This window comes from Carcharodon carcharias, chromosome 16 (assembly GCF_017639515.1).
Source record: "Carcharodon carcharias isolate sCarCar2 chromosome 16, sCarCar2.pri, whole genome shotgun sequence".
In the NCBI taxonomy this organism is placed as follows: Eukaryota; Metazoa; Chordata; class Chondrichthyes; order Lamniformes; family Lamnidae; genus Carcharodon; species Carcharodon carcharias.
This window is the reverse complement of record NC_054482.1, coordinates 112,778,397-112,799,045: the sequence shown is the minus strand read 5'-3', so window position 1 is coordinate 112,799,045 and position 20,649 is coordinate 112,778,397. Positions and strand designations below refer to the sequence as shown.

Here is a 20,649-nt window from a genome sequence, read left to right as displayed (position 1 = left end):
TGGAAGTTTGTAGGCCTGAGGACATTACAGATGTGGTGAGAATGCGAATTTTAAAATCGAGGCGATGCTTAACCGGAAGCCAGTGAAGGTCAGCAAGAACAGCGGAGGTAGAGGAACGGGATTTGTTGCAAGTAATGACACACGCAGCAGAGCTTTGGATGGCCTCGAGTTTATCAAGGTACAATTTTGGAGACAAGCAGTGAAGGGCATTGGAATAGCCAAGCCGAGTGGTAACAAAGGTGTGAATCAAGGTTTCAGCAGCAGATGAGCTGAGACAGGGGTGAAGGCAGGCATTGTACAGTGGGGTGGTGTGGGGGGAGTGGGGGGTGGGGGTGCGGCGGGGGGGGGGGGTTGGTGGGGGAAAAGGCGCTGCTAGTGATGGAGTGGATATGTGATTGGAAACTCATCTCAGAGTCACATCAGACACCAAGGTGGTGAACAGCCTGGTTTAATCTCAGGAAGTTGCTAGGGAGAAGCGTGCAGTTGGTAGCTAAGGAATGGAGTTTGGAGCAGGGACCAAAGACATTGGCTTAAGTCTTGCCATGTCCAAATGCAGCAAGACCTGGACAATGTCCAGACTTGGCCTCACAAGTGGCAAGTAACATTCGTGCCACACAAGTGCCAGGCAATGACCATCTCCAACCACAAAGAATGTAACCATCGCCCCTTGACATTCAATGGCATTACCATCGCTGAATCCCCCACAATCAAAATCCTGGGGGTTACCATTGATCAGAAATTGAACTGGACCAGCCATATAAATACTGTGGCTACAAGAGCAGGTCAGAGGCTAGGGAACCTGCAGTGAGTAACTCACCACCTGACTCCCCAAAGCCTGTTCACAACCTACAAGGCACAAGTCAGGAGTGTGATGGAATACTTTCCCTTTGCCTGGATATGTTCAGCTCCAACAAGCTTGATACCATTAAGAACAAAGTAGCCCATTTGATTAGCATTCGATCCACAAACATTCACTCCCTCCACCTCCAATGGCCAGTAGCAGCAGTGTGTACCATCTACAAGATGCACTGCAGGAATTCAACAATCCTCTTTAGACAGCACCTTACAAACCCACAACCACTGCCATCTAGAAGGACAAGGGCAGCAGATAGATGGGAACACCATCACCTGGAAGTTCCCCTCCAAGCCACTCACCATCCTGACTAGGAAATATATCACCGTTCCTTCACTGTCGCTGGGTCAAAATCTTGGAACTCCCTCCCTAACAGCACTGTGGGTGTACCTACACCACGTGGACTGCAGTGGCTCAAGAAGGCAACTCGCCACCACCTTCTCAAGGGCAATTAGGGATGGGCAATAAACGCTGGCACAGCCAGCGATGCCCACATGAATAAAATGAATTTAAAAAATGAGGCATTCATGACATCCCATTTTACGGATTTCTCACATTATGCTTAGCTAAAACAAAATTATATTAATGCTGGAAATATGAAATAAAAACAGAAAATGCTGGAAGTGGTCAAGCAGGCCAAAAAAACATTCAACAGTGACGCCATAGGAAAGCCGTCAGTTGATTGCCTCGCAAGTGTTACTGCTGTGTTTCCCTTTCTCCAAGGTTAGGGAGTTAGCCCAAGCAGCTGGGAGATTAAAAGCATTGGGCCGTAGCCTCCGAGCTCCCCAGCATCGGATTTGAGGGGTACCCCAAAGATAGTTTGGAGAATTCCTCTCAGAAGTTCCCTGGTAAGGGTTTGCACGGCAATTTCCCAGAAGTGTGATCTTCCTCTGGGCAATTGCCCTGCTCTGGGAACCATCCAAAAATGTGATTTAGGATGATTCTGCCAGGGTTACACCAATAGTTACTCAGGAAAAAGTAGAAGTAGTAAAACCTCTTCTAACTCCTGGTTAACTATTGTAAAGACCCAGACTGAGCCCATGGGACTCCCCCCACACCCCCGTCCACCGCTAACCTCCAACTCCCATCACCCCCCCCCAACCAACGTCTGACCACCCCACCCCCGACCTCAGACCCCCATACCAACCTCCGACCTCCCGCTGACCTCCGACCCCCCCAACCCATCACCCGAACAGCCCCCCTGCCCCCATCAAATCCTACCCACTTACCTTAGACACTTCTTCCTGACATGTCAATTTCACTTGGCCCTTTAAATTTACCTGCTTTACATCAGTTAGTGTCGTAAGAAAGGGGACGTGACCTCCTTGAATCCACTGGAGCTGCACTTCACTGGGACCTGCGAGGAGTCTTTCAATGCAGGTCTCAATCAGCTCCAGCGAATGGAAGTGTCAGCGTAATATTCTAGGGCACTTGTACATATTTATTTCTTCTAATTCCTGCGGGGCATCTCTCTGCAACACTAACTGTAAGTTATGGCCCATTAAATTTTTTAAGTAAAGCATTCAGTTAGCTTCCAATATTTAAGTGACATTAACAGAAGGCAAGTGAGTCTTTTTTTAAGTAGTAAGTTTATTAGTAGTAGTAAGGTTTTCTAGTAGCAAGTTTTATTATTTAATAGCTAGAGGAATGGCAGGGCAGCTTCCACCTTTCGAGTGCAGATCCTGGGCAATGTGGGAACTCCAGCACGCTTCCTGTGTTCTGGATAACCATATGTGCAGGAAGTGTCATTAGTTGCAGCAGCTTAAGCTCTGGGTTTCAGAAATTAAGCAGCAGCTGGTGTCACTGTGATGTGTCGATGAGGTTGAGAGCTTCATGGCTAGCACATTTATAGATACAGTCACCACCACAGCTTAAGAGGATGCAGGTCAAGAGGAAAGGGGTGGCCATCAGCAGTCAAGAAGAAACAGACAGGTAGTGCAGGAGTCCCCTGAATGCATCTCACTCTCCAACCAGTATTCTGTTCTGCATGGTGATGCAATTGATGGTTTATCTGGGGAGTGCAGCCAGAGCTTGGTCCTTGGCACCATGGTTAACTCAGCTGGACAGGGGGGGTACAAGGAAGACTGGAAGAGCAATAGTGATAGGTGATTCAATAACTAGGGGAACTGACAGGCGTTTCTGTGGTGACAGATATGGCTCCAGGATGGTATGTTGCCTCCCTGGTGCCAGGGATAAAGATATTACTGAACGGCTGCAGAGCACCCTAGTGGGGAGGGTGAACAGCCAGTGGTCATGGTCCACATTGGTACCGACGACATGGGTAGAAAGCAGGGTGTGGTCCTGCAGTCAGAATTTATAGAGCTAGGTAGGAAATTAGCAAACAGGACCTCAAAAGTAGTAATCTCCAGTACACCCAGTACCATCCACAAGTGATTATAGAAATGAGAGGATAAAGCAGGTGTATGGCTGGAAAGGTGCTGCAGGAGGGAGGCCTTTAGATTCTTGGGCGAGGGGACCTGTACAGGACAGATGGGTTGCACCTAAATAAAGCCAGGACCAATTTACTTGAGGGGCAATTTGCAAGTGCTATTGAGAGGTTTTAAAGTAACTGGGCTGGGGTGTGGGAACTAGGAGAGAATATCAGAGAGGAATACCAAGATGCAAAGAATATTGGGGGAGACAAATAGCACTGGAGTAGGAAATAGTAAGTTATTAGATAGGTTCAGAGTAAAGGGGGAAGCAATAAATTCTAAATCAGGGTTACTGTGCTTGTATGTGAATGCACAAAGTGTGGTAAATAAGATTGGGGAGTTACAGGCACAGATTGCCATGTGGAAATATGATATGGCGATAACAGAGACCTGGCTCAAAGAAGGGCAGGTCTGGGTGTTAAAGATTCTTGGATACGAGGTGTTCAGAAAAGATAGGAAAGGAATGAAGGAGGGGTGACAACATTGATTAAGGAGAACATTGCAGTGCTGGAGAGAGTGGAAGCCCCAGAAGGGTCAAGGACAGAATCTATTTGGCTAGAGCTAAGGAACAAAAAAGATGCAATGACATTGCTCACAGTGGTCTATTGGCCACCAAGTAGTGAGAAAGATGCAGAGCAACAAATTTGCAAGGAAATTACAGAGAAGTGCAAGAATTATAGAGTAGTTATAATGGGGGACTTAATTATCCAAATATAGACTGGGATAGTAATAGTGTAAAAGGCAGAGGAGGGCAAAAGGTCCTAGATTGTGTTCATGAGATTTTCTATAGCAGTACGTTTCCAGTCCAATGAGAAAGGAGGCATTGCTAGACTTGGTTCTTGGAATGAGGTGGGACAAATCGATCAAGTGTCAGCAGGGGCACATTTAGGGGACAGTGATCATTGCATCTTCAGGTTCAGGTTGGCTATGGAAAAGGACGCAGAATAATCCAGAATAAGAACAATTAACTCGGGGAAAGCCAACCTCAATGGGATAAGAATTGATCTGACCCAGATAAATTGGAATCAAAGGTTGGCAGGCCAAAATTTACCTGAACAATGTGGTGCCTTGAAAGAAGAGATAGTTCAGGCACAGTCAGGTTATATATCCATGAAGGGGAAATATAGGGCAAACAAATCCAGAGCTCCATGGATGACAAAGGATATAGGGATTAAGAGGAAAAAGTGTGCTTATGAGAGATGTCATCTGGACTATAGAACCAAGAACCAGGCTGAATATAGAAGGCTCAGAGTGGAATTGAAAAAGCAAATACCAGAAACTGAGAGAGAGTATGGAAAGAATCAGGCAGCTAACATAAAAGGGAATCCAAAGGTCTTCTCTTGACATATAAATCTTTAAAGGGTGGTAAAAGGAAGAGTGGCAGACTTGACTCTCTGCCCTGTCAATTTGTAGATGTTATTTTAAAAATTAATAAAACAACAAATAACCCTTCAGCACTCACCCCTCACACCACCTCACACCTCCACACACTATCCATGCCCCATACATGCCAACCTATGCCACCTAATGCCCCCATCCACTCCCATGGCACTCATAACCCCCATGCCAACCCATGACCTCCCACTCAACCCAGTGGCCCTTCATAGCCTTATTCCAACATGGTGCCATCTCATGCTAGCCCATGTTCCCCACCAACCAGTCTTTGCCCTTAACCCTTCCATGCCAACTGACCAACGATCTACCATGCGCAAATCTTGGGTCATGTTGATAGAAAATAAAATTGTCTATTATGACATCACTGTTTAAAAAACATACTTATTGATAAAAACAAACATTCAATACATTAAAACTCCTTCAACTAATCTCTTATGAAAATAAACATTTCACTTAAGTACTTAATCCCTTCTGAAAAAAAATTCTCTAACCACTTGGAGCTGTCAATCAAACAGCCCACTTAACAGGCACTCCACTGTGATAATGGTAGGTTGTGAAGTCAGTCATGCAGCACAAATCTTATCATCGTAACCCTCAGGCTTTTGTCAACAGACAGAGTTTGTTAATCTTTTGAAACTCCACATTTTTTAAAATTTAGAGCCCAGAAGAGTTAAATCCTTTGACAACTTTGACAGTTCCAATGAGTTTTGACAGTTCTTTGATAGCCTTAACAGTTCTTTGACAGCTTGATGGTTCTTTAACATTTTGACAGTTCCAATGAGTTCATGCACTATTTATGCACAATCATGTCTACTTTTAACAATCCCAAAGGGCAGGTGACCTCTCCCAAAGGGCACCTTACCTCTCCCAAAGGGCACCTGACCTGTCCCAAAGGTGTCCTTGGGTATCCAAAGGGGTATCTCTCTGTTGGCATGGAAATTCAGGCCAGACATTTGAAGGGTTTAAAATTAATAAGAAGGAAGGATTGAATAGGCTGTCTTGTACTTAAAGCAGATAAAGCACCTGAACTGATGAGGTACATCCAAGGATACTGAGGGAAGTGGGAGGGGAAATTATGGAGGCACTAGCCTTCCTTAGACTCAGGGGTGATGCCAGAGGACTGGAGAATTGCAAACGTTTCACCCCTGTTCAAAAAAAGGGGTAAAGATAAGCCCAGCTACCACAGGCCAATCAGTTTGACCTCGGTGGTGGGGAAGCTTCCAGAAACGATCATTTGGGACAAAATTAATAGTTGCTTGGGTAAATGTGGGCTAATTAAAGAAAGCCAGCACAGACTTGTTAAGGGCAAATCATATTTAACCAACTTGTTTACATTTTTATGAGGTAACAGGGAGGGTTGATCAGGGAAATGCTGTTGATGTGGCTGACATGGACTTCTAAAAGGCATTTGATAAAGTACCACACAACAGACTTGTGGGAAAAGTTATAGCTCATAGAAGAAAAGGAACAATAGCAACATGGATATGAAATTGACTGAGTGACAGTAAACTAGTTAATGGATGTTTTTTTGGATGGCAGAAGGTTTGTAGTGAAGTTCCCCAGGGGTCAATGTTAGGACCCCTGCTCTTCCCAATATATATTAATGACCTTGGTGTACAGCGCACAATTTTAAAATTTGTGGACCATACAAGATTTAGAAGTGTTGTGAACTGTGAGGAGGATAGTGTAGACCTTCAAAAGGACATAGACAAGTTGGTGGAACAGGTGGAGAGGTGGTGGATAAAACTTAATATGAAGAAGCGTGAAGTGATTAATTTTGTAAGGAAGAATGCAAAGAAACAATATAAAATAAAGGGTACAACTCTAAAGAGGATGCAGGAGCAGAGGGACCTGAGTGGATATGTGAATAAATCATAGAAGGTGGCAGGACAGTTTGAGAGAGCGCTTAATAAAGCATACAGTATCTTGGGCTTTATCAATATGGTCAAAGATTATGTGAGCAAGGAGGTTCTGTTGAACTTCCAATGGGCAATTTCCCTGCGACCAAAACCCTCCGAAAATGTCTCCAACCCTAGAGACTTTGGACAGTTTCAACTCACTTTCCTGGATAGTTACCCAGAAAATGTTAGACAGGAAAAGACCATTTCTAGCTCCAGGGTAACCATACAACTGCACCCTGACTCCCCACTGACAGCACCACCCCCCCCAATTCTCTGCCCTCTGTCCCTCCTACTCACACTGACCCTCTGACTCCCTTGACCCTCCGACCTCCCTGCCCCTCCAACCATCCCAACCCTCCGAATCCCTTTCCTGACCAGCCCCCCCAGACCCTCCAACCTCCCCTGCCACCCTACCCACCCTTCCACCCTACTCAGCTGGCATCCTACCCACCCTATCACCCTGCCACCCTACTACCCACCACCCTGCCCCCACAGACCTGCCATCCTAATCACCCTTCCAACCTACCCAGCTGCCACCCTACCACTTACCCAATTACCTCACTCACACTCATCACGAACGCACTAAAAAGCAATTTAAATGTCCCCGAGCTATTCACTCTGCTAGCGAATGAAGATTTACCAGGATACGGCAGCTAGTGCCATAAGAGAGGGTATGGTTTGGCTTCCCCCGACAAACCTGCCCTACAAAAAGTGACTCCGAGAACAGGATTGCTTTGCCTGAGCCCCGGTTCGGAAGTCCGGGCCATAAGTCTGGACCTCCGGTGCTGTGTAAAACTAATAGGAGAGAATGGCTATCTGATGATGGTTGCCACACCGGGGAAGATTTGGCCCAACTTTTCAGGCCTTTGACCTTTCATTGGACTCGGGATTCCTCACGGCCATAAACTGTGACAACAATAACTTGCCTCGATAACACACCTTTGATGTAATAAAATGTCGCAAGGAGCGTCCAGTGTTGCTCAACACTGGTGAAAAGGCAGGAGTAAAATTCAAATCAAGCAGATGGTGATATTTTCAATGGTGTTGTAGAATTCTGAATTCTCTGCTGACTTTGGAAAGCTACTGTTTTCATTGTAGCTCCTGTCAACTGTTACTGTCTGCAATTTGCTGTGGACTCGCCTTCCCCACTTCCGACAGAACCAAGATTGGGATTCGCAAACAAGTGAATCCAAACCCCACCATGGTCATTTCAGAGTTCAAACCCTGGTTTTTAAATCTGGAATTAAAGTACTCAGCACCAATAAAAAGTGACCATGACGTTGTCGGATTGACATAAAAGTCCAAATGACTCGCTAATGCTCTCTGGGGAGGGAGACCTGTTCTGTACCCGACTCCAGTTCCATTGCCAACATGGTTGACTCTTAGCTGCCAGCTCATGTCGCCTGGAAAGCAAGTATTGGACGCTTGAGGATGGACGATAAGTGCCAGATCTGCCAATGATGTCCGTAGCCTAAGAATTATTTTTTTTCTTTTGTAAAGGATAGGCCAGGGGAACCTTTTCCTGGCTCTGAGAGATGAATGTCCCTCTGATCTGTGAGACCTTCTCTTGACTCTCAGATTATGGCCTCTACAACAATCCTGTGAACATCTTCTCTTTTCCCTTCATTAGCTTGCTGTCATCTATGGACCTTTATCTGAACACATCAACACACATAGCTCCCATTCATACCATCTCGTCAAGACCACTTCTGGGCTTTGCATGAACAGCAACCCCAATTTGGTGACTAACCATCCGGATTTTAAGGGACTGTCCCGCATTTGAGGCGTCTGTCCCGAGTCTGCTGCCAGGACTGCTTTCTTCTCCGGGTGGGCTGCTCTCACAGGTTCACCAGCACTCCCCTGGTCGTATGACCCACCCCATGCGAAAGCGGCCCTTAATTTTCCCCCGAGGGTTGGTCACCCTGACCCCAATGCAGCCGCATTGTTCATCAATGCCCAGAGACAGCGTGTGTTTTATTTTTTACAGCTACAGCTTTGAGAACAGCCTGAAAATAAGAGCAAATAGTATGTGCTAATAAGCAGGAGTGAAGGACGGCTAAGTTTTGGCAGCTTTTCCAGTCAGTATGACACAGTGAGAAAAGAGTGGACGATCTAGAAAATGCCTCATGTTGAGGTATTGCCAAGTTGAAGACGAGCTAAATAACTTTTGACCTCCTGGAACAGTGCCACCTACGGCACTGCCTGAACAATTCCATTCACAGCTGAAAATGTGGACAGCGATTGTAGAAGCCAGGGAGCAGTGGGCGTGTGTAAGTGTTGTGGTCTGGCTAGTGGAAAACACATTTGAGGTTATGCCTTTTTAAAGAAAGGCGCAGTGAAAAGCATTTCGTTTTAAAATACGACGCTGACAATTTGCGCTGTAAGTAGCCTCATGCCTGCTTTGGGAACAGGAGCTGCTGTTGCTTACACGGAATTCTGTTTCAAGCCCTTTTCGTTTCCTTGGTGTTGTGGGTGAGGAGGTAGGGGTGGGGGTGGGGGTGGGGGTGCGGATGGGAGTGTGGGCGAGGGTGGGGGTGGGGGCGGGGGTGGGGGTGCGGCTGCCTTGAAGAGACTTACAAAATGGCCATGCACCATGAATTATACTTTGCCAATTTTCTGGATTAGTTGGTTTTCCCCCTTGCTGTTCTCTTCCTGCCCTTGGCACGCTTCCTCGATTATCAGTTGCCCGCCCACCCCCAATACCTTTCCGCTTAAGATAGCGTTCTTCATGGCGAGCCCTGACGAGGGGCGATTGGCAGATTTCACCATGGGAGACATGACAGCCAAAACCCAATCCTTGCCTCGTCCAGAACTGATTAGCAATAAAGAAAGAACTGGGATTTCTTTGGCACCTTTCATGACCGTGAAGATGGAGCTTCCCAAACTTTTTCCTGATGCGACCCCATTTTAATGGCTCAGTCATCATGTGACCCCAGAGTAAAGGGTCAGGGAGGGGGGGAGGGATTGTGGTTTAGGATTGGGGGTGGTGAGGTTCATTAGAGAGGTGGTGAGGGAATTGTTGAGTGAGGGGAGGTGGTTGGGGAGTTGTTCAGCGGTGTTCAGTGGGGGTGGGGAAGGGAGTTGAGAATGGTTCTGTTGGGGGCGGGGTTTGGGGTGTAAAATTCTTGGGTTTGCTCTGGGAAAAGCAAAGACTCATCTTCTTACAGGTTGTGTTTATAACCGCAGTCGGGCCTCAAGGAGCGATTATGTCACATCCGCTGGCAAAAAAAACCTAAAGGTTTGGGGACCCCTGACATAAGACATCTCAAAACATGTTTACAGCCAATGAAAATGCTTTTAACGTATAGTCACTGCTGTAATGTAGGCAATGTCAGAGTCAATTTGCACACAGCAAGCTCCCACTAACCACAACATGATAATGACCAGGTAATCTATTTTAGTGAGTTTGACTGGGAATAATATTGGCCAATTTAGCAGAAAGAACTTCCCTGCAATTGGAAATAGTGCCGTGGAATCTCTTACACCCACCTGAGAGGGCAAATGGTTTAACGTCTCGTTTGAGACACAGTACCTCTGACAGTGCTGCAGAGCCTCAGTACTGCACTGGAGATTCAGCCTAGGTTTTGTGCTCGAGTCTCTAGGATGGGATTTGAATCCGTGACCCTCTTGAATCAGAGGGCAAGAGGTCCACCAACTGAGCCGCAGTTGAGCAGCAGTGCGTTTGTTTATATCACCTGCATTCAGTGTCAATTTGAAACCAGTCGCAGCACATGTTCTGGCTGTACCAGCTGCAAAAGACCCTAAGACCATAAGACGTAAGAGCAGAAATTAGGCCATTCGGCCCATCGAGTCTGCTCCGCCATTCAATCATGGCTGATGAGTTTCTCAACCCCATTCTCCCGCCTTCTCCCCGTAACCTTCGATCCCCTTACCAATCAGCTTGAGCTCAGGGTTTCAGAGCTCAAGTGACAGCTGGAGCCACTGCGGTGTATCCGCGAGACAGAAAGCCACGTGCACAGCCCGTTTAGGGAGGTGGTCACACCGCAGGTTAGGAGCGTGCAGGCAGAGAGGGAATGGGTGCCCGCCAGGCAGTCTAAAAGAACCAGGCAGGTAGTGCAGGAATCGCCTGAGACGATCGTTAACCGGTTTTCCATTCTGGATGCTGCTCAGAGCCGATAGTTCCTCACGGGAGTACAGTCAGAGCCAAACCCGTGGTACCATGAGTGGCTCAGCTGCACAGGAGGGGAGAAAGAGGAGTGGAAGCGCAACAGTAATAGGGGATTCGTTAATTAGGGAGACAGGCTTTTCTGTTGCCGTGGACACGACTCCAGGATGGTTTGTTGCCTCCCTGGTGCCGGGGTCCGAAGGATGTCACAGAACAGCTGCAGGACATTCTTCTCTGAACAGCCAGAGATCGTGGTCCACATGGGTACCAGCGACATAGGTAGGAAGAGGGATGAGGTCCTGAAAGCAGATTTTAGGGACCTCAAAAGCAGTAAAGGCAGGACTACTACCGGTGTCCTGTGTTAGCGAATATAGAAGTAAGAGGGTTGAGTGATTGAGCATGTGGCTGGGAAACTGTTGTAGGAGGGAGCGATCAGATTTCTGAGGCATGGGAACTAGTTCTGGGGCGGGTGGGACCCGTACAAGATGAATGGGTTGCACCTTGGCAGGACTGGGACTAACATTCTTGCAGGGAGATTTGCTAGTGCTGTTGGGGAGGGTTTGAACCAAATTGACAGGGGGCTGGGAACCTGAGAGGGAGCTCAGATTGGAGAGAAGCAAAACTGGTACCAGGAAGTGGAAAAGTAATTAGTGAAGTTAGAAGGCAGACAAAGTGAAGGCAAGCATCAAAAAGGATCAGAATACGGATTAATGTTAAAAAGACAAAGTTGAGGGCATTCTATCTCAATGCAGGCTTCACTCACAATAAGGTAGATGACTTGAAGGCACAAATAGAGGTAAATGAGTATGATTTAATTGTCATTGTAGAGACCTGGTTACAGGGTGACCAATTCTGGGAATTGAATATTCAAGGTTATCCATCATTTAGGAAGGATAGCAAAAAGGAAAAGGAGGTGGGGTAGCACTGTTAATAAGGGAAGAGATCAGCACATTAGCGGGAGAGGATCTTACATTAGAAGGTCAAGATGTAAAATCTGTTTGGGTGGAGCTAAGAAACAGCAAGGTTGGTGTTGCAGACATTGGTGGGAGTTATTTACAGGCCACCAAACTATAGTGATAACATTGGGCACGGTATAAACAGGAAATTAGAGCAGCACGTAACATGGGCAATACAGTGATAATGGGTGACTTCAATTTACACATGGACTGAGTAAACCTAATTAGCGCTAATGCTGTGGAGGATGAATTCCAGGAGTATGAGGGCTCCTGGAGCAGTGTGTTGAAGAACCAACTAGGGATGTGGCTATTTTAGATTTAGCATTATGTAATGAGAAAGGGATAACTAATAGCCTTGCTGGAAAGGAGCCTTTAGGAAATAGTGACCATAATATGATAGAATTTTACACTAAGTTTTAAAGTGATATAGTTCATTCTGAAACTAGAGCCTTAGATCTGAACAAAGGAAGCTATGAAGGTATGAGGGAAAAATTGTCTATGGTGGATTGGAAAAATACAATAAAAAATTGACAATAGATAGGCAATAGCTAGTATTTAAGGAATTATTGCATGGTCTACAACAAATATACATTTCTCTAAGGCACAAAAACCCAACAGGAAAGGTAAATCAACCATAGCTAACAAAATAAGTTAAGATTGCATTAGATAAAGGAAGTGGCTTATAATGTTGCCAGAAAAAGTGATAAGCCCAAGAATTGGGAGCAAATTAGAACCCAACAAAGATGGACCAAGAAACTGATAAAAAAAAGGGAAAAGAGAATATAAATGTAAGCTGGTGGGAAACATAAAGATGGACTGTAAATGCTTCTTTAGGTATGTGAAAATGAAAAGATAGCAAGGACAAATGTGGGTCCATTACAGGTGGACACAGGAGAATTTATAATAGTGAATAGGACTGGTCAAGAAAGTGACATCTCATGGGATACAGGGGAAGGTGGCAGGTTGGATCCAAGACTGGCTCAGTGACAGGGAACAAAGGGTAATGGTCGATGGATATTTTTGCTAATGGGAAATGGTTTTGAGTGGTGTTCCACAGGGCTCAGTGTTGGCCCTTGCTGTTTGTTGTATGTATCAATGACTTAGACTTAAATGTGGGAGGCATGATTCGGAAATTTGCAGATGACACAAGAATTGGCCGTGTTGTTGATAGTGATGAGGTCAGCTGATGACTCCAGAAAGATATCAATGGTTTGGTTGAGCGGGTGGGGAAGTGGCAAATGGAACTCAATCTGGGAAAGTGTGAGGTAATGCATTTGGGGAGGGCAGACGAAGCAAGGGACTACTGAATAAATGGGAAGTTATTGAGAGGGGTTGAGGAAGTGAGAGACCTTTGAGTGCATGCCCACAGGTCCTTGAAGGTGGCTGGACAGGTGGACAAGGTGGTCATGAAAGCATATGGAATGCTTTCCTTTATTGGGTGAGGTTTTGAATACAAAAGCAGAGATGTAATGACGGAACTGTATAAAACGCTGGTTAGGCCACAGCTGGAATTTCGTGTACAGTTCTGGTCACTACATTACAGGAAGGACATAATTTCTCTGGAGGAAGTGCAAAGGAGATTTACAAGGATGTTGCCAGGGCTTGAAAATTGCAGCTATGAGAAGAGATTGGATAGGCTGGGGTTGTTTTCCTTAGAACAAAGGAGGCTAAGGGGTGACCTAACTGAGGTGTACAAAATTATGAGGGGCCTAGATCTGGTAGATAGGAAAGACTTGTTTCCCCTAGTTGAGGGGTCAATTACTAGGGGGCATAGATTTAAGGTGATTGTTAGAAGGATTAGAGGGGACACGAGGAAAAACTTTTTCACCCAGAGGGTGGTGGGTTTCTGGAATTTGCTGCCTAAATTGGTGGTTGAGGCTGAAACGCTCAACTCATTTAAAAGGTACCTGGATCTGTATCTGAAGTGCTGGAACCTGCAAGGCTACAGGACCAGATGCTGGAAAGTGGGATTAAAATGAGCGGCTAGTTTATTTTTTCTCCTTTTGGCCGGTGCAGACATGATGGGCTGAATGGCCTCTTTCTGCACTGTAAATTTTCTATGGTTCTAAGGGAAATGGTGGAGAAACTAAACAATTACTTTGTGTCCTTGTTCACAGAGGAAGATATAGAAAATCTCCCCGAAATACTAGGGAACCAGGAGGCTTGTGAAAATGAGGAACTGAAAGAAATTGGTACCAATAAAGAGATGATACTCAAACAAAAAAATTAATTGGATTGAAGGTCAATAATTCCCCTGGACCCGAAGGGCCACATGCCAGAGTATTGTAGGAGGTAGCTCTAGAGATAGTGGATGCATTGGTGCTTATCTTTCAAAATTCTGTAGATTCTGGAAAGATTCCTGGAAACTGAGAAGTAGCAAAAGTAACCCCACTATTTAAGAAGGGGAGAGAGAGAAAACAGAGAACTACAGACCTGTTGGTTTGATGTCAATAGTAGGGAAAATGTTAGAATCTGTTATAAAGGATGTGATAACTAGACACTTGGAAAATAATGATGTGACTGGGCAGAGTCAACATGGATTTATGAAAGGGAACTCATGTTTTACAAACCTGCTGGTGTTTTTGAGGATGTTACCTGTAACATAGATAAAGGAGAACCATTGGATGTGGAGTATTTAAATTTTCGTAAGGCTTTTGATAAGGACCCACACAGGAGATTAGTAAACAAAATTAGAGCACATAAGATTGGGGATAACACACTGCTATGGATTGAGAACTGGTTAACAGCAAGAAAACAGAATAGGAGTGAACAGGTCATTCTCAGGATGGCAGGCTGTTACTAATGAGGTTCCTCAAGGATCGGTGCTGGGCCAAAGCTATTCACAATCTATATAAATGATTTGGATGTGGGAACCAAATGTAATGTTTCCAAATTTGCTGATGACACATAACTAGATGGGAATGTAAATAGTGAAGAGGATGCAAGGAGGCTTCAAGGGGACTTGCACAGATGAAGTGAATGGGCAAGTACATGGCAGATGGAATATAATGTGAATAAATGTGAAGTTATCCACTTTGGTAGGAAAAACAGACTGGCAGAGCATTTCTTAAATGGTGAGAGGTTGGGAAGTGTGGGTGTCCAAAGAGACCTGCATGTCCTTGTTCATGAGTCACTAAAAGCTAGCATGCAGGCACAGCTTGCAATTAGGAAGGCAAGTGATATGTTGGGCTTCATTGCAAGGGGACTTCAGTACAAGATTAAAAATGTCTTGCTGCAGTTGTATAGGGCCTTGGTGAGACTGCACCTGGAGTATTGTGTGCAGTTTTAGTCTCCTCCTCTCAGGAAGGATATGTTCACCATAGAGGGGGTGCAATGGCGATTCACCAGGCTAATCCTTGGGATGGTGGGATTGTCTTATGAGGCGAGATTGAGGAAACTGAGCCTGTATTCTCTAGTGTTTCAAAGAATGAGAGGTGATCTCATTGAAACTTACAAAATTAATACCGGCTGTGACAGTGTATATGCTGATAGGATGTTTCCCCTGGCTGGTGAGTCTAGAACCAGGATACACAGTCTCAAAATATGGGACAGGCCATTTAGTACTGAATGAGGAGGAATTTCTTCACTCGGAGGGTGGTGAATGTTTGGAATTCTCTACTGCAGAAGGCTGTGGAAGCTCAATCATTGAGCATGTTCCAGACAGAAATCGATAGATTTGTGGATTCCAATGACATCAAGGGGTCTGGGGATAGTGGGGAAAAAATGGGGAGAGGTAGATGATCAGCTGTCAGCGGAGCAGGCTCGATGGGCCGAATAGCCTACTCCTGCTCTTATGCCCCACCTCCCGAGCTGAGATCAGCAAACCCACCAGCGACAAGGGATCAAAACGAAGGAGGGCCTGCTGACCTGAGTGTTTCAGTTGCAAAAGAACTTTAGTTCACTGAGGAAGCCAATCTCTTTCTCAGATGGATTATCTATTTTACTTTCCCCAATGCTTTACTCCACTAGTCACTCGTGGAGTCTTATATTTATGCTCACTAACTCTTCTGATTCTGTTCACAGATACTAGACAACTGGAAGTATCACAAACCAAAAGTGGCTTCTTACTGGCTAGTTAAACTGGACTCCACAAAGCAGCGTAAGGTAAGTGGTTATATCACTTCCAAAGGTATGGTAAGCCCTGCAATCAGATGGAATTGAAGTAGCCTTCATTCAGATCCTAATGTAGAAAGGTTGAGCTAAATTTAAAGACTTCCATCCCTTCATTTTTTTTCTTACTGCTCATCAAAGCAAGGGATCCTGGTGTTTTGCAATGGAACACTTTAACTTCCATCACCCAGTGTCAGTAAGAGCTCCAAGGTCAGGTACGGCAATGGTTAGATATTGAATGAAGCTTTCCCTTTGCGCTGTCCCAAGAACCTGCCTCAGAAAGGTATCGACTATTTTTGACCCCACACGCTGACCTTTCTTTGCTCTTTCAGAGTGAAAATATCACAAGCACACACCACAATCTAACCATTGCCGTACCTGACCTTGGAGCTCTTTACTAACACTGGGTGATGGAAGTTAAAGTGTTCCATTGCAAAACACCAGGATCCCTTGCTTTGATGAGCAGTAATAATAAAAAAAGTGAAAGGGATGGAATTCTTTACATCTAGCTCTATCTTTCTACATTAGACCACAATCACTTTTCTAGATTGTCTCGATTGCATGAGCCGTCTCCTGCCCACTCCCTGTAGAAACTTGCATGAACGAGCAGGCGGCCGCTTCTGTCTTTTGATTCTTCCAGTTGCCTGGTGTGTATGTGTGTGAATGGAGTTGGAAAGGTTAGAGAGCAGAAGATGAAACACCATAATAATATAGCAGAACTGACTGCACGGAAAAATAGCACAGATAATTATCAGCTTCTCAGTAGAATCATGCCTATGGCTATCTTTAGGAATATATGAGGAAGCTTTTATTAATTGTTTTATGTTTGGCTTTAGCACGTTATTCAGGCAGTTGGAGGAACCTTTACTATGCATTTAAAACAAAATCTCTGGATGTGGGCATCTCTGGTGTGCACCTTGTTTGGCATTTGAATCTGAGCCACCTTCTTTGTAGCAGTTTGATACAACTGAGACCCTTGCTATGTCACTTCAGATGGCAATTAGAAGCCAACTAGAGAGACCAGACTGGATATGGACGGCAGGTAACCTTCTAAAGGGCGCTAGTGAACCCGTTAAGCTTTTAGGGCAATCCCACAGCTTCATGGTCACATTACTACCGCCATCTCCAGATTTGAAGAAAAAATTGCATTCAAATTCTTTGGGTTGCTTTTCCAGTGAGATAACCACTGAAGCAGAGGGTGGGGATAATGAACAGGATGTGACTGTCCTACGAGGATCTGCGATGGCTGGGGCCTCAACTGTTCACCTTACTTAGTAACGACTTGGATGGTGGGATAGAAAGCCAAATATTCAAATTTTCTGATGTCACAAAGGTGGGCAACAGTGTAAACAGTGTAGGTGGAAACACAACATTATGAAGGTAGATTAAGCGAATGCCTAAAACTTTGGCAAATGGATTCAAATATAGGCAAATGCGAGGTCATTTACTTTGGGTCTAAAATAGAACAGGAGTACTTTCTGAATGGTGAGAAGCTGGAAACAGCGGAGGCCCAAAGAGACTGGGGGTCCCAGGTACATATATCATTAACATGTCATGAGTCGGTGCAGTATATACATAGAGGCATGGGACTTTCAGAGGCCAATATGGGGGGATTTCATGGGCCAGATTTTCTGGAAGTCGGGCCAACTCCGGAGTCCTTTAAAGATGGCAGCTGGGACTCAGATGCAGAAGTCCTGTCCCATTTCCTGCAGATCCCACTTTTGCTGGCGAGGGGGAGGGGTGGGGGATGGGGCCTGAATCTCCCAGGGTGGGAAAGCCGCACTGAGCAGCTAACCGTTTGAAATCAATGCCAAGTTCAAACAGGCCCCATTTTCACTGCTCCAAGGGCCTTAGCCCGTGGTGTGGGAGTCATGAATTTATGGAGGAGGTGCAAACACTCTTGAAGGGTGGAGAAAGGTCCGTTTGAGCGTCATGGTCTGAAGTTATTTAAATCCCCAAGTCTTTAAAAATGAAAAAAATGAAAGGCAGGTTGTGGCTGTCAGAGTAAAAAAAGATCAAACACCTGCTGCTAGTGTGCATGGTTTGATCTGCTGTAGTTTAGCAAAAAACATTTCCATTTATTCCTGTAGTTTCAATAGGTTTCATGAGTGCGAGGTCATTTCCAGTATCAGGTCTGTATGAGTGAGAGCTTTCTTAGGTTGTTAGAAGGGTTGGGGGGTGGGGGAGGTTTGAGGTGGCATAGTGGTGGAATGGGGGTATGGGAGGGCATAGAAGTAGCGTGGGGGGGTATGAAGGTGGCATGGAGTATTATGACACAGCAAAGGGGCGAGGGCCAGAGGGCCTAATAGCCCACTTATAAAACTGGGCCAAAGTTTCGGAGAACCGGGGCGGGCCTTCTAACCAGCTTGCCTCAGCACTCGCCAGCCTCCAGAGTCAGCAGGCCCAACTCGATCACGCCCCGCCCCAGAATGAAACTCGTGCAGGGGCATTCCCGTGGTGATGGCGCTGCTGAGTTGGGAGATTTCCCAACTTGAGTTTCCCGCCTCCAAGGCAATAAAAATCCAGCCCCTTGTGTATGTGGGTGTACACAGCGTGGGGGGGGGGGAAAAAAATCCAGCCCCTTGTGTCTGTGGGTGTACACAGCGTGAGGGGGGGGAAAAAATCCAGCCCCTTGTGTCTGTGGGTGTACACAGCGTGAGGGGGGAAAAAAAAATGCTGCAGATTATATGTTACGAGGAGAAATCTTATGAGGCATTATAGAGGCATTTCAGTCAAGCATTTAATCCTCAGTGTAAAGAAATAAGCAACTTAACAGATTCAATGTGACAATGAACTTGCGAGCCTGCTGTTAGTCTTCAGCACCATTCTTGGAAGCATTGTAGCTTCCTAAAGGAGATGCAGAGGAAGGTTTTCCTCATGCGAACCCTTCAGAGAGACAGAAGTTAAACTGAAAAGGTTTGAGGAGACACAGCCACTCCTGCGGCTTAATTGAGTGGTCTTATCGCCATCAGTAAGAGCTTAAGATGTTGTTTTAGAGTAATGTCGTAATTATCCACTTCCCCTTCAGTGTACCTCCTCCCCCAGCATAAAGGCAAATGGCATGGGTTTTTTTTTTATGAGGATGTTAACCAGGCATCATCAGTTGTGGTTCAATACAATGCAGACAAGGTTCTGTGCTCAAGCTGCACGGTTTCCTGTTCACAACATCTGGATGCTATATTGGAGCTAGTAAACTTTAATGTGCTGCTGAAATAGTATCAAGAACATGGAAGGTTGTGTACATAAAAAGGCTGTGTTCCACAGTTAACTGGAACAGCTGCTGTTGTGATGTTTGGGCATTGTTTTGTGCTGGAGTCCTGTCCGGCCTCTTCACATGAACATGAAAGGCCCCGCGGCATGATTTTGATGAAGTGCATCCCGGCCAATATTTATCTCTCAACCCAACATCAACAACCAAAACACAGATTATCTGCTCATTATCACATTACTGTTTGTGGGAGCTTGCTGTGCGCAATTCAGCAGTCATGTTTCCTACGTTACAGCAGGAGTTGTGCTCCAGGAGAACTTAACTAGCCCGTGAAGCACTTGGGAATCTTTTGAGGTTGTGAAAAGGCTTTTCGTAAAGGGAAGTCTTTCTTTCTTAAATTGGATGTTTAAAAATTATTTAGGTGAGAAATATGGACAAGGTGGCAGTCACCGTGTGAAAGCAGTGGTTGATTTTCTTCAAGGTGTTTAAGCCCACTGGTTTGCAAGACTACCTCATAAGAGGTTGAGTGTTAGACCAGGCAGGAGCAACTGGATCCCTGAGGGGCATTAGTGAATGAGGAGATTTTTAAAAATGGTTTTTATCATCCAAAAATTGCCAGAAGAACTGGAGGTGGGATGAGAATTTTTTTTAATGCATCGAGTTGTTAGAATCTACCACACATTGCCTGAGAGGAGAATGGAAGCTGATTCAATAGCAATATAAGGGAACTGGATAAGCTCTTGAAAATGCAGTATTATTTGCAGGGGAATGGGTAAAGGGCAGGGAGAGCGGGACTGATTGGATAGCTCTTTCATAGAACCAGCATAGGAATGATAGGCTGAATGAGCTCCTTCTGTGCTGTATTGTGGCTGGGACCGGAAAATGCCGGCCAGAGTTTTTTTTACTGCAACAGATTTTGCGGCATACAAGTTTGCCAACTCTCCATGCCTGTAAAGTACTTTGGGATATTCTGAGGTAATGAAAGAGACTATATAAATGGAATTGTAGAATCATAGAATGGTCACAGAAGGAAGCCATTCAGCCCGCTACGTTCATGCCGCTCTCTGAAAGAGCCAGTCTCACTCCCTTGCACCTTCCCCGAAGCCCTGCAAATCCTTTCAGGTGCCTATCCAATTCTCGTTTGAAACCTCAATTGACTCTGCCTCCACCACACTCGCAGGCAGTGCATTCCAGATCCTAACCATTTGCTGCGTAAAAAAAAAATGTAAGAAATGGGAGATGGAGTGGGCCATTCAGCCCCTCAAGTCTGCTCTGCCGCACAAGATCATGACTGACCTTCTACCTCAACTCCACCTTCCCGCACTGCCCTCATAATTCCTTTAGTTTTTAGAAATTCTTTCGTGAGATGTGGGCGGTGCTGGCAAGGCCAGCATTTATAGCCCATCCCTAATTTCCCTCGAACTGAGTGGCTTGCTCAGCCATTTCAGAGGGGCATTTAAGAGTCAACCACGTTGCTGTAGGTCTGGAGTCACATGTAGGCCAGACCAGGTAAGGACGGCAGATTTCCTTCCCTAAAGGGCATCAGTGTACTAGATAGGTTTTTATGACAATTGACAATAGTTTCATGGTCACCATTACTGAGACTAGCTTTTCAATTCCAGGTTCTTTTTTTTGTTCATTCAAGGAATGTGGACTTTGCTGTCTAGG

The 20,649-nt window shown here is 45.4% G+C and overlaps 1 protein-coding gene across 1 annotated transcript in view; it reads left to right on the top strand.

Moving 5' to 3' along the window:
- The window catches only part of ttll7 (tubulin tyrosine ligase-like family, member 7), a 184,824-nt gene that overhangs the window by 127,977 nt on the left and 36,198 nt on the right, over positions 1–20,649 (top strand). The window contains exon 17 of the mRNA XM_041207843.1: positions 15,687–15,767. Within this exon, the coding sequence (XP_041063777.1) occupies positions 15,687–15,767 (81 nt within the window). The remainder of the gene's footprint in view (positions 1–15,686; positions 15,768–20,649) is intronic.